Source organism: Schistocerca gregaria, chromosome 5 (assembly GCF_023897955.1).
Source record: "Schistocerca gregaria isolate iqSchGreg1 chromosome 5, iqSchGreg1.2, whole genome shotgun sequence".
Lineage (NCBI taxonomy): Eukaryota > Metazoa > Arthropoda > Insecta > Orthoptera > Acrididae > Schistocerca > Schistocerca gregaria.
The window spans coordinates 304,372,978-304,391,949 of NC_064924.1; the positions used below are offsets into that span (position 1 = coordinate 304,372,978).

Genomic DNA, 18,972 nt, shown 5'->3' on the forward strand with positions numbered 1-18,972 from the left:
AAGGGGAGGGTAAATTTGCTGGGAAAATAGCAAGAAAGTTAAAGGGGGAGGCACTGTCATGAGTGGTAAAATACCAGTGGTTATAGGGTTCAGAAAAGACCCTTTTTTAGGATAGGGAGACAGAAAGAAACCAAATTTTAAGAGAGGTTAGAACTGAGACAAACCTTCAGTTTGAGAAAGAAAACAAAAAACACAATTACAGCTTATCACAATGGCGTAAACAGCTATTGGTTAAGAATTTTCAACAGTCAGCAGATACTTTAACTCTACCCAATTGTAACTCAGTCAGTGTAAAATATCAGCTATCTTTATTATATCAAAATATTTGAGGACAGAGAAACAAAATTAATGGATTAACTATCTGCATAGATGAATTAGAGTCTTCAAATCCAGCTGACATAATCTGCCTCTCTGAACATAATGTGACAACTGGTATAGAACTTTTAAGTGTTACAGAGTTTAGGTCAGCATCTCACCTTTGTACGTCAGAAATGGAAAAAGGAAGAGTTGCCAGATTCATCAGGAACTGTCATAAACTTAAGAACATAGACAGTGATAAATTTTGCCTAGAACAGCATCTGTACTGACCCATTTAACAACCAAAAACAAAGAAACAGTGGTTGCTGGTGATTTCAATGTAGATTTCCTTGAAGACTCTCCCAATAAGAACTTATTTGAGTTAGTAACACTATCATTCAACTTAATTCCCACTGTAAAGTTCCCCACTAGGGTAGCCAATTGCTAACAAACAGCCACTGATAATACCTTTATAGAAAAGTCCAATGAACAAACTTATATTACAAAACCAATAGTCAATGGTGTCTCAGACCATGACGTGCAGGTCCTTCTGTTAAATGTTAATACTGAATAGGATATAGAATCTGTTAAATCTGAGCTCAAGAGGGTAATCAATAAGCCAAAAATTGATTATTTTAGGACACTCCACAGAGACATTCACTGGACTGATGTTTACAGTGCTCATGGCATGAATGAAAAATACAACACTTTTGCTAATAAAGTGCTTACCTTATTCGAACACTGTTTTCCCCCAAAACTTACCAAGGTTACACCAAAGTCTACAAAGAAGCCATGGATTACTCAAGGAATAGGGGTATATTGTAAAACAAAAACAAAACTGTATCTGTCAATCCGAAACAGTTCTGATGTTGATGCTATAGCACATTACAAGAAATACTGCAAAATATTAAAGACTGTAATATGGACATCAAAGCAAATATATTACAAGGAAAAGATAGTCATATCAGATAACAAAATAAAGACAATGTGGGATATAGTGAAGGAGGAGACCGGTAGAACCAGACATGAAGAGGAACAAATAGCATTAAGAGAAAATGATACGTTGGTGACAGATGTGTATAGTATTTACTAAGATCATATCTGTTCTTTCGGACATGTCCGAAAGAACAGATACCATCGATGACCAAGCAGCTCGTTAGAAGGAAATTACAATAAAATGAACACCCTTAGCTGCTTACAGGGGTTGACATACATCAACGGGGCACATGAAAATGTGTGCCCTGACTGGGACTCGAACCCGGGATCTCCTGCTTACATGGCAGACGCTTTATCCATCTGAGTCACCAAGGACACAGAGGATAGCGTGCCTACAGGGATTTCTCTCTGGCAAGCCTCCCGCGAAATCCACATACTCAACGTATTGTCCCGCACTACATTCGTAGTGCCCCCACCCATTCTACTCATTACTCACGGCGTATTGCCGATTTCCGTAAGAGTTCGGGCACTGTTGGTGCATTCGCACAGAAGAAGAAGATGGGCGAGGGCACTACGAATGTACGATGAGAATGTGCGTTTCGCAGGAGGCATGCCACAGATAAATCCCTGTAGTCGCGCTATCCTCTGTGTCCTTGGTGGCTCAGATGGATAGAGCATCTGCCATGTAAGCAGGAGATCCCGGGTTCGAGTCCCAGTCGGGGCACACATTTTCATCTGTTCTCGTTGATGTATGTCAACGCCTGTAAGCAGCTAAGGGTGTTCATTTCACTGTAATTTGATGTGTATAGTGTTGCAGAACTTTTTAACAAACATTTTATAATTGTTACTGAAAAGCTGGGGTTGTCAGGTTCAGTAGATTCTGCTATGGAATACCTCAGACCAGACATTTCAAGTAACTTCCATAATATGAATTTGACCCTCACTACGCCAGCAGAAATAATGTCCATCATAAAATCTTTAAAATGAAAAACATCTAGTGGGTATGATGAAATATCAACAAAGTTAATTAAAGAATGTGATTCTGAGCTAAGAAACATATTAAGCTATCTGTGTAACCAGTTGATTATCATTGGAATATTTCCTGAATGGTTGAAATATGCTGAAGTTAAGCCACTGTTTAAGAAGGGAGATAAAGAAGTAGCATCACATTTCCGTCCAATTTCACTCTTGCCAGCATTCTCAAAATTTTTAGAAAAAGTAATGTACAATCGGCTTTATAACCATCTTATATCAAAAAACATTCGGTCAAAGTCACAGTTTGGATTTCTAAAGGGTTCTGATATTTGAAGGATATCTGCAATTACAGTGACAATGTGCTTATTCATTAGACAAAACATTGCAGGCACCTGGTATATTTTGTGATCTGTCAAAGGCATTTGACTGTGTAAATCACAATATCCTTTTAAGTAAATTAGAATATTATAGTGTAACAGAAAATGTTGCAAAATGGTTCAAATTTTATATCACTGGCAGGAAACAAAGGGTGTTATAAGGAAAGAGACATGTATCAAGCTATCAGGCATCATCCAAGTGGGAACTAATTACAAGTTGGGTCCCACAAGGTTCCATTTTGGGGACCTTACCTTTTCTTGCATATATCAATGACCTTTCATCAGTAACATTACCAGATGCCAAGTTCGTTTTGTTTGCTGATGATACAAACATTGCAATAAATAGCAAATCAAGTGAATCTTAGAAAGATCAGATAAAAAAATATTTGTGGACATTAATCACTGGTTCCTAGCCAATTCTTTGTCACTAAACATTGAAAAAACACACTACATGCACTTCAGAACTTGTAAGGGGTGTTCCACAAGTATATACCTAACATAAGATGACAAGCAGATAGAAGAAGTGGACAGTGTTAAATTCTTGGGATTACAGCTTGATAATAAATTCAACTGGGAGGAGCACACCACAGAACTGCTTAAGTGTTTTAACAAATCTCTATTTGCAATGTGAATTGTGTCAGACATAGGGGATATAAAAATGAAAAAGCTGGCATATTATGCTTACTTTTCTTCTGGGACTGTATGCGCAAGAAAGAACTTCAACCAGTAGTTCTGTTGTCTGCTTAAAGTCATCAAAATCTTTGAACAATGAAAGATAACACTCCTGTTCTGTATTCAGACCTTAAAGTTTTATATTTCTGATAAAAGAAAGACTGTTCTCTCCTTCCTTAATGATCCCTTATATTGCTTGTGCCATAGGTATATGCAACTTCACCAACAACAAAAAGGCAAGGCTATTTCTTTATTGTGTCAAATTCTGTTTACCCGATTGTAAGATAAATAAAATTGTAAGCTCTGCAACACTTCTTGAGTTAAAGAAATAACATTATCCAAATAGTCCAACAAATTTCTTATGCAAATTCCCATACCCATTTGAATTATTTTTTAAGAGAATAGAATAGTTTTTTTGTCATATTCAAGAAAATCAAGCACGGAAGTATGCTACTATCTAATGTTTTGTGTACAGACATTATTAAGGAGAGAACCATGAAATTAAATTACACTCACCCAAGTCCATCATGCTGTCCATAGTCACCTTCTCTTTCCTCGTTTATTATTTGACTGTAGAGATAAACGCTATCATTACTTTCAGTACATAATTAGAGGAAAGGCAAATAAATGATATCATTACAAAATCAAATCCAATGTCACTGTTAAGAACTGGAGAGATTACAACTAGATTATTCTTACCTCTTAACATTAGTAACATTGATAGAAGATAGTTACATACTAATAACATATACAATATACAATGCACCCCAGAATAAAAAATCTGTGAATATACAATGCACCCCAGAATAAAAAATTTGTGTGTGTGCAAAGTGAGAAACCTGTGCAATAAACGTAACTACCATTTAAACAGATTTTTTTTTATAAACCATGAGAAACAAAAATGTTTGCAAGTGCATTCAGTGTACCGTACAGTAATGCACAGGAAGTTATGCCATTTTATCTTATATACATATATGTACCTAAAATTAACCATTGTGACATAAGTAATTAGCGGGAAAAAAGTGTTGCTTTCAAGCAGCGTGTCTACTGTATTGCACCTAGAAGCTCAAAAGCACCAAACATTCAGAAATACAATAAAAATGTTTTACTGCCGAATGTGAATAATTTCTAGCGTATTTCAGTCAGTATTGCTCTTGTAGCTATATGCAAAGTGCTTTTCACATGACTCAAGTAGCATGAAGAATATCTGATAATACACATATCACAAATAGCAAATTAACTGTATTATTTGCTGTTCCACAACATAAAACAAACAAAAAATATTTGGTGAAATTTTTCAACAAGCCTGAGCAAAAGATGGATAATGGCTAATATTATGAATGCTGTTAACATTTTCTACTTATATTAGTTGACTCTGGGTCACTGGAACAAGGAATCCTGGCCACAAAATACTTCATAATTGCATTGCTGTATGGAAGAGTCTTGGTTTTCTACATACATCTAATTGGAGTTAAAATCAAAGTTCTTAAGAACATCGAGTTCAAACACCAAAATGGTGCACCAAAGTGGCACAACTGTATCACCAAGAAACGATGTAATTTTGTCTTGATATTCTTGTTATATTTCAGTAACATGAAAATCGCAAAACTTAAAAGTAATATGATAACTAGAACATTAAAATGATTAGCTCTGTAATGCTTCAACACATCGCTCTACATATGACCCTGCATAAGATGTTTCAGTTTAATTTGACGCAGAAGTTTATTTTTCTTCTCACATTTTAGGCAATATTTAATATCAAAATTTCTGAGGTTATCAAAAAATCTGTAATGACTAATTTTAAGCAAAGATCAATATTATTTGTGAAAATTACCAACAGTATCACAATAAGAACTATGATACAGAAATTCTCTTGCATTGTGTTAGATTATGATTCTCAGTTACTTTTATTAATTATTGTAGTCTTATTTTATTCAGTAATCTAAACAATGACAGCCCGATAGCAACACTTCTTTCTTCAATAATTACACACAATATTAATGTTATCTTCATGCCTCTATGTATAAAACTCTAGAAGAACAAGCAGAATGGAAATGAAAATAAGCAGAAGCACAAAGGCAGATTGAAAAAAGGAATTATTTTTCTCGGAAGCACAAAAGAAGGACAGACAGAAATAAGAGAGAAATTAGCAAAAAGCTGGGCTGATAGTCTAAAAAAGTGTGAATAGCTTTTAATACGATGGCCCCATACCACACCTAAATTTGTAGAGAAATAACAACAAAATAAGAAAAGGTACAAGTTACAAAAATCTTGTGTTTTTTTTTTAATTTATTTTACCTACGCTCTTAAAATTAAGGCACTTACTTATTTTTGGATAAGGACAGCAAACTGAGACCAAGTTGGACCTCATAGTACTAACCCACAACAGAATTAATTCTCTCAAGTAGAACCCATTGCTGCAGATGCCCTCAACAAAATGCAAGAAGCTCACAGGAGGACCATGTGATTGGAATGAACACAAGCAAAGGTGACAAAGTTGAATAATAAAGCAATGGGAACTCCCTTGTTCAGTACGCCGAGGGTCTCACTAAGGCCTTTCCAGAAGACTCTATCCCCCAGACCTAGTCTGCAAGCACATTTCCTGTGCCATTTCCCCTCATAACTCCAAACCTCCCACCACTCCCAAGTACCTGCCACAAAGAAGTGCTCCCTTCATCATCCATTACAACCCTGGACTGGAACAACTGATCCACATCTTCCACCAGCTTTAGATAACCTATCACTATGCCATGAAATGAGGGACATCCTACTCGAAATATTTCCCACCCATCCTAAAATGGTGTTCTGTCGTCCAACCGACCCCAATCCCAATCCCTTGCCACAAGGATCATATCCCTGTGGAAGACCCAGGTGCTAAGCCTGCCCAATCCACACACCCAGCACTTTCTATTGAAATCCTGTTATACGTTTATCCTACCACATCAGGGGCCAGGCCACCTGTGAAAGCAGCCATATCATTTACCAGCTCTGCTGCAATCACTGCAGATCTTTTTATATTTGTATTACTACCAATCAGTTGTCCACCAGGATGAACGGCCACTGCCAAACTGCGGCCAAGAGCAAAGTAGAACACCCTGTCACACAACATGCAGCTGAACATAACGCATATGATTTCAATGGCTGCTTCACTACCCAAGTCAACTGGATCCTTCCTTCCACCACCACCTTTCCTGACTTACACAGATAAGAGTTATGCTTACAACACAGTCTCCACTCCTGTAATAGTCCCACCATCAACCAATGGTAACATACTGTCTCCTCACCCTCTGTCCTACCATCTCCTCTCTATTCTTGTTACTCACCCTGTTAATTTGCACCACTCTGCTAACACATTCACCTGTCTTTCCCTACTCTTCTTTTTTGTTCCTTTTTACCCCACCTCTCTGTTCCACAACCCCCTGACACTGCAACTGTTGGCAGTCTAGTACCAGCACACTCCACCAGACAGCATACATCTCTCTTCCCATCCGTACACTACTACTCCTTCGGCTTCCCCACCCCCTCCAAAATGCTGCTTGCTTTTCATGTGATGTTGCATTCTGACCCGAGTTGCTGGCGTTGGCGGTCATGTGTGTGGGAGGTGTGCTCATTAGTGTGCAACTTGATGTGTCTTCTATACAGCGAGTAGCAATCTGTCTTCACCTACATTGTTGAGAAAGCTAAAGAATATGAAAGTAGTAGCACAGCTTACAACTTAGCTCCTTTCTTTAACACCTTCTGTACTATGATATATAGAACTGTGGCCCTTTGTCTTTTCCTTACTCACATGGCCTTACTTGCTCTGTTTGGATTTAATTACAAAGATATTCCTTTATGAACAACTACAAATAGGAACTGACTGTAATAAAAACATGTAGGAGAGTGTTATTATTTATCAAAGCACTCAAATGAGAGGCAACATTGGAAGGCAGTAACAATCATGAAAAATTAATGGGCATGGAATTGCTGATGCACAACGTTCAGCATAATGACAGTATTAACTGAGCATGTATAACTTATGTTTAAAGTCAGCCCAATCACACAAAACACTGCAGCAATCTTTCAGACTAGAAGTTGTTCTGATGAAGTATGCATACCACATAGATTGTTGCTGTGGGTAATATGACAACTCGTCTTTGTTACGCCATTCTATTAAAGGTATAAATCTAATCTCACTTATTTAACAAACAAAGGAACTTCGTATCATTGGTTAAATGCTCTTTTTATTTCAAAACTGTAAAACAACTTGTTTAGCCCAATGAGTTAAACAAAATGATGGACACTGCTATGCTGGTTAAATTTTCAATACGCTTAGAGCAATATGTGAGTGTTAAATCTCAGATTTTCAATTCTGAGTTGACAGGCTAGTTTGCCACAAGCTACATTTATTTGTAAAGGAGTTGCTTTCAGTAGTTTGGATCCTTGCATAATGTAATCTCTTGTCAGCATTTTGTGAATTATGTGATGAACTGTTCAGTGGCCATGTGGCTTAGACATAAATGGTGGCATGGAACAGAAGGTATTTAAATTTAATTTTATTCTGTAACAGTAGCTCATTCTCAAAAGGGTTCTCTGTCATCAGTCAAGTTCTAGGATTTCAAGCTCTTTCCCACATTCTGATGAAAATAATTTTTCCTTGAAAATTTTCCTTACATACAGCTGATTAATTTATACAAAGCAAACATCTATTTAAGCTATAAGTAGAATACAATGAAAAGAAACCAAAGCAGGTTCAACTGCATACTGATTCTATAGTAACACATTAATGGTTATAAACACATTTTTCCCCTCAATTGATACATATTTCTCTGTGGGCTTCATACCATCATTTCACCTCTCTAGCTTCTTCAATTTCTTTCTACCCAATTCTGCTCATTCATGAATCTCAGACAAGAGCAGTATGGACTAACACAGAGAAACCACTATCTTATCTTGGTTTATCGTCATCAAATTTTGAAATAAGAAAAGACACATTGTTCTACAATTTTCCACTGTATTTTAATGTATGAAAACCATTTCAGGGCCAGAGACATCCTGTTTTGAAATAAATTGTTTCTATTTTGTACTTTTCTGGGATAAAATTTTTATATAAGAACACGTATGGGAACACACAAGATTTTTGTACACAGAACCCATTCTGGATAACATTGCTGCATTGACCTATCAGTTCAGAACAAGGTGTAACAAATTTACCGACTGGCAGCTACCTAATGATGGAATGTTCCTTTATTGGATCAGTGTTTTAGAAACAATTCCTCCAGTAATCCAACATTGTCGTGCTACCTATAAATAATCGCTCAGTACAAACTAACTTCATCTCTATAAATAAAATATGTATTTCTAATAACCTTTCTTATTTTTTTTATTTCTGGAGTGGCTACTAATTTAAAGTCTGAAATGCTCCAGTATGGGCTTCGTATATTAAAAAAAAAAGTAAGAAAGTAGATTGGAAAGAAAGAGAAAGACACAATGACAGCTTGAAAGTTCCAGTGTCTGTGGATAATGAGTGTGTCATCCCACATCACACACACAATGTGACACGTGCTATGTAACTTACTTCACTCCGAGCTTGGTGGCGACGCGCCTCCACGGAGAGTAGCATCCGACAGTCCTCCTACTGAGAGGATGGGTCAATGCATAGCAGAACGGAGTGGAAAGCAACAGATTAGCAAGGGGGCGCTTGGCCACAGCCCGTGGGGCAGAAGGGGGCTGAGGGTGATCGCATTGGCCAGCACCAGGCATGCCCACTAGCATATGCTTATCCACTACAAACCCAGCTGCAGCCAAGATGCTCTCACTCTCAGTAGCACAAGTATTAAAAAAACAACTATAAGGTTTAGAAAACTAGATTATGCAAGATTTATGAGCTGTTTAATTTCGCAGCACTAAGCATCAGCAGTGCTTAAAAAGCATAACAATATGTTCGAAGAACTGCACTTACATTCAGAGAGCACGATATTTAGGCTGAACTGACAGTTTGTGGTAGCAAAAGCTGATCTGCACATAAATTTTCACACCCTCTGCCAAATGCCGTTAGTTATAAAATTAAGTTAGGCAAAGTACCTTCATAACCGCACACACATACATACATATTACTTAAATGAATAAGGCACACAGAAACATGAAGGCATGCACTACCCAGGCAACTCATATACAATGTACTACAACTGCAAGATTTAACACCCAAATTAATAAAATGTTACTGCTGCATGTAATGAGGAAATCATTTCATAAGTTATCATTGCTTAATGCGATGTTATCAAACAAATTCTGAATTTACTTGTGCATATATTAGTTTCTTTTCTGCCAACAGAACTGCAACCAATAGGTATTATCAAGTGCAGATTTATATAAAAGAAAACTAGTTACAAAGTTTGTTTCAATGTACGTAAAAAATTAAATGTCACGTTTTACTGAACATATTCAATTTTTTTACAGCAACTTACCAGTAAATTGACTACAAATGTATGTCATTATATGAATAAATACAAATGGAAAGAAGATTCTTCAAAATGTTTGTTGGTGACAGTACAAAATGAGCCTAAATCCTGAGCTAATCAAAGGAAACATAATTTCCTTAAGCCAGTAGCAAGAAAAAGCCGACACGGTAACATATCAAGATTTGTGACAGAATACCATGATACACATCATGACATTCTTGAATATTTCATTTATCATGGATAATATTTCATTTCATATATTGAACCCCAAAATCAATAGGAAAGTGTTGAATATGAGAAAATTCTAACAATCTTGTCAAAGATGGAAAAATCTGATTGAAAAAAATCATCATTACAATCATATTCATTCAAAATGTCTTGAAGCAAAATCATTTGGATTATGAAACTGTAATTACATATTAAGCCTTAACAAAGCAGTAAACAGTTTTTGTATAGTTAAGAGGCTAGAAAGAGGATTGTGGTTGCCACTGTGGAGAGTCAATGAGTCAGTCAATAGGACTGCTGTTGAACTCTTTTTGGTTTGTATGAGTAAATGAAAATCTTTAAAAAAGAAAATGAGTTGTTTAAAATTTTTCATTGAGCAAAATCTGCATAACGAGATAAGAATATTAAAAAATCTGAAGAACCACTTTAGGACTTCCGTACTGAACATAAACAACATTTAAATATGAACAATAAGTTTTGTCATCTCCAATTCAACCAGATAAATAACTAAGTATTTATGGACATTTTCTTGCTTTAAAAACTCAATGTACCTTTTTGCAAGAACTACAATATTATGATATGGATCCTGCAAATAATTAGTATTTTTGAACTGAAACTTTGACTAAATTCTTGCCTACATTGTGAGTAGGAGCATTACAACATGAGTCAAAAGAAATGGAAAAGCAATTAATTATATGAAACATATAACATGTAATGGAAATGGACATTAAACCTACAGAGAAATGAGAACACTGAACTACACAGACCGAAGAAGGTACACAATACAACAGATTCAAGAAGGGGGAAAAAAAGTTATTTAAATTTCACTTACAAAATATCCCAATTCATAAATAAAATTATGATGTCTACTTCTATATGATATTTCTTTATAAAAGAGCAGTGGGTAATAGCTTCGATCCACTATACAAGCCTCTTCATAAATACTTTGACACACAATATAATTTACCCTGCCTCTAAAAATTATAAGCCACTGGGCAGTCTATGAATTTTCATGATGTGATCGGTTTCAGTTTAAAAGGGTCATAAAAAGTGAAAGGCAAATCGATTATATAATCTAATGCTCAGAAGTGACTTTTAAGAACTTATTTTTTGACTCGCAACAAATCCTACACTGTGTGACACCTAAAATAATGTCATTGTGTCATAGCATATCTTGTAAAGGGATTGATAAAAAGTCTACTCACCAAGTGGTAGCAGGGGAACATACACACAAAAGCTTTTAACTTTTACAAGCTTTTGGAGCTAGTGGCAGCTTCCTCTGGCAGAAGAGTTGAAGGGGAAGTCTTTCCTTCTCGTCATATACAGTACGTCTTGCCTGACCTTCAGGATGATTTTTCTGAACTGTACCCCTTTCCCTAAACACTCCAGTCCTTTCAATTCACCCCTCTTCCTTCCCCTTCAACTCTTCTGCAAGAAGAAGGCGCCACTGGTTCTCAAAGCTTGTAAAAGTTAAACTCTTTTGTGTGTGTGTGTGTGTGTGTGTGTGTGTGTCCCTGCCACAGCTGGTAGCATCATAGCTGCTTGGTGCTGCACTGCAATTAAGCTGAAGATAATTTATGTCGCAGTTGTCTAAAGATTTCTGAAAGCGTTGAATCTATCAACCTCTACAATTCACTATCAAATTTGTGAACTACATGTTGAATAGACCACGAGTATATCAATGAAATGGAAATGGGTCTGATTGTTCAACAGAGGGTGGGACAATATGAAGAATGAGGAATGCAGTGGGCACCAGTTGTTGACAATAGGTAACTGGTGCATGCTATGGAAATAAAGATGACATAGCACTCTAAGGAAAGTGCTGACCTCTGTAGTCAAGTGTGATTGAGGAGAAGACAACAGTGATTCACAAGACTAAAGAACAGTCCATCAAGTGGGCGCAGAGGTCCTTGCCATCATCTTAAAACTTCTGTGTACTTTGTATAATGACAGTATAGGTGCACTGCGGAGAGGCTGTTTTGTAATGTGATACATACAACAACAACAATGGCTATTCTGATGATAATCTTTCATGAGGTGCAATAAAAAACTAGTGACATGAGATGTTCGGAGATGGTGATGTTGCTTTTTACAACTATATCCATCCTGAAATTCCGATTAAAATGTGACGGGTTGTTACAGGCTTTGATTGTAAAAATTTTCCTCATCCCTTCTGTGGCCTGGACATTGCCTATTCTGATCTGGTTTATGTATTTTTTTAAAGTGTTTTCTGCTGTTGCATAATGTGTCCTTTTAACTGGCCAGTGGGTCTTAGTTTCTGGACATACTTTGCAATGTCCAACAACACTTTCCAGAATAGGTGCACACTATGCATTTTTCCCTTGCCACGCTGCTCTCTAAATTGAGGGAGTGCTGCAGAAAATGGAAAAGGGTGGAGTAGATACACTCTTCCACACACACCAACTGTAGTGATTCGAGAATTCCACATAAATTCTGGAATCACTCAACCTTCTGCCACCTCGAACAAGCGATGTATTAAAGATAAGTATGAGAGAGAGAGCCTATTTACTGCACAACACATGTCTGTGTGTGTAGGATGGACGTTTATCCTGGGGAGAGCAGATATGCTTGGTTCTAAAACCAAACTCGTTTGTAAATGTTAATTAAGTGTGTTTCTAAAGTTCGATGTATGAGTGAAAGAGAGAAGATGGAGATTTTTATGGTGTATAAATACATCATGAATTGCCTACTTATTTAACAAGGACGGCAATCTGACTTTACACGTTCTGTCACCGAAACCGTTCAGAATGTGGTGACCGGCGTGATCAGAACTCGAAGAAAAAGGAATTTTGAAACAAAATCTAGAAAAAAGATATTGTGAGTGGCCATAGCAACCATTAGTAACAAGACAGGGAAATTGTTTAGCAGAGTTGGATTCTGCATAAACGGTAAAAAGGGGTGAAAATTGATAAATACCTTACAAGAAAAGACACAAGAAAAATCTCAACAGATTAGATTAAGAAGAGTTACGATGAGATCTATTCGATGACGAAGATTTAGTGTGGAGAGTAAGCATCCCTCACACACATCGCAAGGGCGTGGACCCCATAACCAGCAACCAAAGCCAACGGGGACAGCAGCTGCTCACCAGTGCTGACTACAAGTCCGTTCACCAACACCAACGCTGAAACCAAACTTTGACGCTGCTGGCACCCGTGCTGTTCACCGGCGCTGACTGCACACTTGCTCACTGACACAGCCTAAGGTTCTACGCCAGGTGAGCGAAAGGCAGTTATTTGTGTGTAAAGTTAAGGATACTGTTCAAAATAGACTGTTAGTATAGTTATTATACTCAGAGGTGAATTTTTTTTAATGATATCTCGATATAAAAGTAAGAAAGATATGGATAATACTCAAAAAACTGGGGAAACACCATAAGCAGCCATGGCCATGACAGTGACAAAAGAAATGCCAGACTGGACTGAGGTAGCAAATTTAATTAAAGTACTATGTCTTAAATTAGATTACCAAAGAACAGAGCCAAATACTCAAATTGCAACTTTAAGTGAAAAATTAGAATTCACTGCTGAAAATACTTCTTTAAGAAAGGAACTAAACACAACTCTAAATGCTCAAAGTCTTAAATAAGATTCAGTGAACACTCAATTAAATAATAAATTGGATGTTCAGAATGAGACTTTAGCATTGTTAAGTGCTAGAGTAGATGAATGAAGTAAAGAATTTAGTCAGTTATGTGAAGGCATGGGAAATTTGAAGACTGAATTTGACGCTTTAACTAATAAAGCAGCGAATTTTTAAATAGATCTGAGAGAGGAGTTACCTGGTTCTTTAAGTAGTCAAGTAAACCAACTGTTCACTGACTTTAGTCAGACACAGAGTAAACAACTTCAGGACTTAGCTAAAAAGTTAGAATTTGATATTGAAGATAAAAGTAATAATGTAGAATCTGAACTTGACGAAAAGTTAGGATCAGTTCAAAGCGTATGCAATGTAACATTCGATGCTGTAAAGCGTAGGTTGCACACCTTAAAAGACAGTTAGAGAAAACAGGATAAATAAATACCTATGGTCCAACAGCAAATTGCAGGCGTGAGCATTTGAGTAGATGATGTGGAACAAAATGTTAAAGAGAAACTAGTCACTTCAGATATAGTAAACATAAATAATCTGGAGAAACAGGTAGAGGAAATAATCGACCAAAAAGTTGCCGAGAGTGTCGCTCCCAACAATATTTCTCAAAATTTAGCTTTGGAACTTAACGATACTAAGAGAGGCATAGATAGTTTAAGGAAAGAATTCAAATTTATCCAGGATAGAGAAAAAAATTTAATGACTTTACATAATGTTGTGTTGCTACATAAAGTGGTAATTGTTTTCTTGTGGGGAGACTATCACACAAAATTTAACAAGAAGTACTGGTTTGCACTTGCTCAAGTGAGCTTAATATCAGATCCATGGAATCCAGACAGAGTCACATCTGTCCCCTAAGGACATTAACACTCTGTGTTAGGAGTTGGAGTGACAACGGTTGGATCCCAAGTTGTTTTTGGCGTTTCTTCTGTACTACATTTCCTGCATGAAGCACTGCCATCTTCTGGTAGCATTCTTTCAGGCCTAGGTACTACGTAAACAATCCTAATGAAATAAACAATCATGTCTATCACACAAGATTTAATCATTTTGAATGATCATTGATATCTGTTCCTCCCATACAAAAAATTGAAGTTTCTTTTTCATTCCACTTCATATTAACCACTTTGACTTTCTTTTGTGTGTATGTTTGAGGCCATCAAATTTTTGGGCCACTGTTCAGTCAGCAGTCATTCCAGATTCAACATTTACATGAATATTAAAACTATTTGCTTCCAGGACACACTTTTATTTTCTATACAATTTTGATTACCTACAGATTCCAAATAGACAACAAACATTACTTTTTTCTTTCCTCTCCGATTGCTGCAGAAGCCTGTGCATAAAGGGTCTTTTAACGTATTGTTATCTGGAGAAACCTGTAACAGTTGAATTATTATAATGTCTTTTACTACAGTCTCTCGTCACTTTTCCACAAGGATCAACTGATTAGTTCCTTTTGATCCGAAACTGAGTATCAGTGTGGAAAAGCACAATAGCAGACTGAAAGAAATGTAGCTCTTTTTTTTGTTTGGATCATCAAATTTAGATTTTATAAAGTAAAAATTCCCAAAATAATATGGTCACAACCATCCAATAGTGGAACAAGCAGACTGTACACTACATTTTTCGATAAGTAGGGATTCCGTAAATATTTCAGAATACCCCCAAATATAAATTTCATTCTGTTAATAAAAACTGTTCCACAGAGGCATGTTAAAGTAACAGTATACTATGATAAATATAATCTCTTTTCCTTTTTCTTATAAATATGTACTGTGCAACTGCAATTTTTATTTCTTATGAATATAAGATGACACATCATCAGGTAACTTATTTTATGTGATTCATTATTCATTTTATACAGAATTTCATGCCAGTAATTCATCTGACACAATGCCTGCAATAAATACAAAGTGAAACTACACTAAGTAAGCCTCAAGTGAAAGACGAAGGAAGCACGTGATTTTGCAAACTCTGCTATAGAAACTGTTGCAACAAGATATTGTGGGGGAATAAATAAACAAAATTAAGCCACCTCTAGAACAACAACATGTTATTTACGATGTCAACTTACGACACCATGAAAGTCTTAATCATCAATGTATTTCTACAACACAAATATAAGAAAATGTTTGCTTCAAAACTTCTACCACTTAAACTGATTGAGATTATTTGTCCACGAAAAATTAATCAACAAATAATGGTAATGTTTGTAATTAAAATACACATACTGCAAACTATTAGAAAATGTATGGTCATTAATCTCTTTGAAATTTATTTGGAACAAAATTTAATGATGCAATGAATGATCTGGGCCCACACATGTTCTATCAGAAACAGATCTGTGGATCTCTCTGGCCAGAAGAGTACCTCAACATTATGCAGACAATTCATAAAGCATGTGTCTAATGGATATAAGCATTGTCGTGAAGAAAAATGGAACCACGATACTGTCACATGAGAAGTAATACCTAAGCACGCAGTGTCCATAACGTACCGTTGTGCCATCAGAGTTCCCTCAATCACTATCAGCCCTGATCTGAAGTCATACCCATTGGCTTCTGACACTATGAACGCATGGGATAAGACAGCTATGCCTCTCCAAAACACTGGAAGAAAGTGGGATAACACTGCTATGTCTCTCCAAAACATTGGAAGAATAGAACATCTCCCCAGCTTGCCCCAGTACTCACTGATGATGGCCATCCAGGGTAGTGAAGAACCACATTCATTGTTGTACACAATGTGATCCCATTCATCAGCACTCCATGCTTCCCATCCAAACCACCACTACAAATGCAGCCATTCATGCGGTTGTGTTAATGTCTAGCCTGGCTGCCACTTGTCTTCAACTAATTGCGCAGGATGACAAAGATTATTGCAGGGAGTCCACTACTTGTTCTGTGATTGCAGGTGCAAACGTGAAGGAGTTATGATAGTTTTCACACAAAGTACGGCGATTCTATCTTGTGATGGTTACACTTGGTTGACTGAAACCTTCAAAAGAAGTATGCCTGCCCTCACGTTCCTATGAAATTCAACACTGGGCCACTGCCACATCTGAATGTCCCACAGCTTCTGTGTACTGCACAATTTGATCAGCTGGTCAAATAGAGACTGACAGTAAGGTCCCTTTCATACTCTGTTAGATGCTGACAACACTGACTCATGCCACTGTGGTGTTCACTAACATCCAACACTGTTTACACCCCTTATATACCCTATCAGGTCTGGTAAAAACACTAAACACAAACAAAATCAGTGCTCTCTGGTGGCCCTTCCACCTGCCACAGAGAATTGCAGCTATAAATTATTTACATAATCACTTATTGTATGTACATATATGAAGTTCTGTCGATATCTGTCCATGTGTCCTGGGTGCTAGACTTTTTTGGTCAGGCGGTGTATAATAATGAACATTTTGGTTTTCACCATCTTTAGCCAACTTCAAACTGAAACGTTCCTCAGAAAAAACCATTTCATTTTCATTGGCAAGCCATTTTTTGTTCCTATTTGATGAAGTTTGAGCTCATACTAGACATATCTGTTTCGTTAGGAAAATCCCACCACTGACATGACATGCTTGCACAATGGAACATGCATTGCTATCTGAACTCACCTGAGACCAAAGATGCTGCAATGAACCATCAGTATCATCCCAAGTAGTAGCACCATAAAACTGTGTACAGTGTGTTTATTGTCTGATATAATTAGTTCAGTGCCATAAAATGGAAATTTTGAAAAAATTAAATGAGTTTTATCTGGTCTTGATAAGTGTGAGTATGTTGGCAAGTCTGTGAAATTAGTTGTGGTTCCCTTCTCCACGTTATGTAACTTCCACACTATTCACAATCTCATATACTGCCTAGTTCAGTTACCCTTCAGATTACCAATACATGAGCGTGAAAAGTTTGTGAATTACACACTCACTTTTGTGAAGCATACAATGTGTAGTATAGGTCATGAAGAAAATAAGGGGCAATGTGATTGAGGAGGAGTAGTTTAGTGTTTTAACATCCTGACAACAAGGTCATTAGAGCGGAAGCACAAGCTCAGATTACGGATGGATGGGGCACAAAATCAGCCATGCCCTTTCAAAGGAACCATCCTGGCAGTTGCCTGAAGTGATTAATGGAAATCACAGGAAACCTAAATCAGGATGGCTGGATGGGAGTTTTAACTGCTGCCCTCCAATGTGAGTCCAGCGTGCTAACCACTGTACCACAACGAAATCAACTTTAGAGGCCATCTCTTGAAAATCAGTACAACTACTTTACTGTTAGTGAATTTTGATTCTAAATTTTAAAAGACAAATACTCACAAAACTGTTGCTCTTCTTCCTCCGAAGACGGGTTCTTAATGGCACTGAGTAAGATGGCGTAGTGGTTAGCAGAATGGATGCTCATCCCAGAGAACAATGTTTGAAATCCCCATTCAGCCACCCAGAGTTGTGTTTTCCACCATTTTCCAAAATTATTTCAGAAAACTTCTGGGGTGATTCCTTTGAAAGAATATAACCAATCTTCTTTCCACTTCTTCCCTAGTCAGAGCTTGTGGTCCATCTCTTATGACCCCTTTATCCATGGTATATTAAAATGTAATCTTCCTCACTTCTTCTTAAGGGGGTTCAAAATTTCAAATAATAATAATCATAATAATAATATTTTTTTTTTTTTTTGCTTAATATGTTCTCCGAGATGTCTACATTATTGCAGTATTCATTATAAGTTTACCAGAAACTCCATTATCAAGTTACGTGTTTTGTGAAGAAGTGTGTCTGAAATCCATTCACAGCATGAAAAAAAAAATTGACATGAGGCCAGTGTGGCAGCATGTAATTTCAGCGATGACCCAACAGGCATTACAAAAATTATGAACATGCTTGAACTCGAGACTGGACCAGCCTTTTACAGCTTCTGCACCAAAGTAGTCAAAAAGCGTACTGAGTGGACAGAGCACCAGATGACAGAAGCTGTCAAAGAAGCATGGCCGTAAAGAAGATAGATGATGACCTCCTTTTGGATATGGGAGTATTATTGTACAGTCCACAGATTGCTAACCAGAGGTATATTTAACTTGACTACAAATAATGTAACCCAATACTAATTGTTTTATTTCTTGAAACCATGTTTTTCAAATTTGCAAGAACCATGAGTATGGTACATATGGTTCTGATCAGAATTTGATACCACCAGCATTCTAAATTGAATCTATCAGCATACACAGTCATTTTGCAAAAATTCAAAAGTCTATTTTTGGTGTATGCTATTGTCTCAATTTTTTGGGCAGAAAAAATGAGATTTACTTAAACACATCACCTTTATGTTAGAACTCAATATTATTCATTTATTCAAGTCAGGGTTCCCACCAAGGACCAATATTTCAGCTGCAAGGGGTCCTTCCCACTCATGCAGTGGCTACAGGGAGCATCTGAT

The 18,972-nt window shown here is 36.8% G+C and overlaps 1 protein-coding gene across 10 annotated transcripts in view; it reads right to left on the bottom strand.

Moving 5' to 3' along the window:
• Nucleotides 1-18,972, bottom strand: part of LOC126273157 (rho guanine nucleotide exchange factor 18) — a 552,051-nt gene that overhangs the window by 163,014 nt on the left and 370,065 nt on the right. For all 10 annotated transcript variants that reach the window (XM_049976619.1, XM_049976617.1, XM_049976623.1 and 7 more), the window contains one exon: nt 3,774-3,827. In XM_049976619.1, coding sequence (XP_049832576.1) covers nt 3,774-3,827 — 54 coding nt within the window. The remainder of the gene's footprint in view (nt 1-3,773; nt 3,828-18,972) is intronic.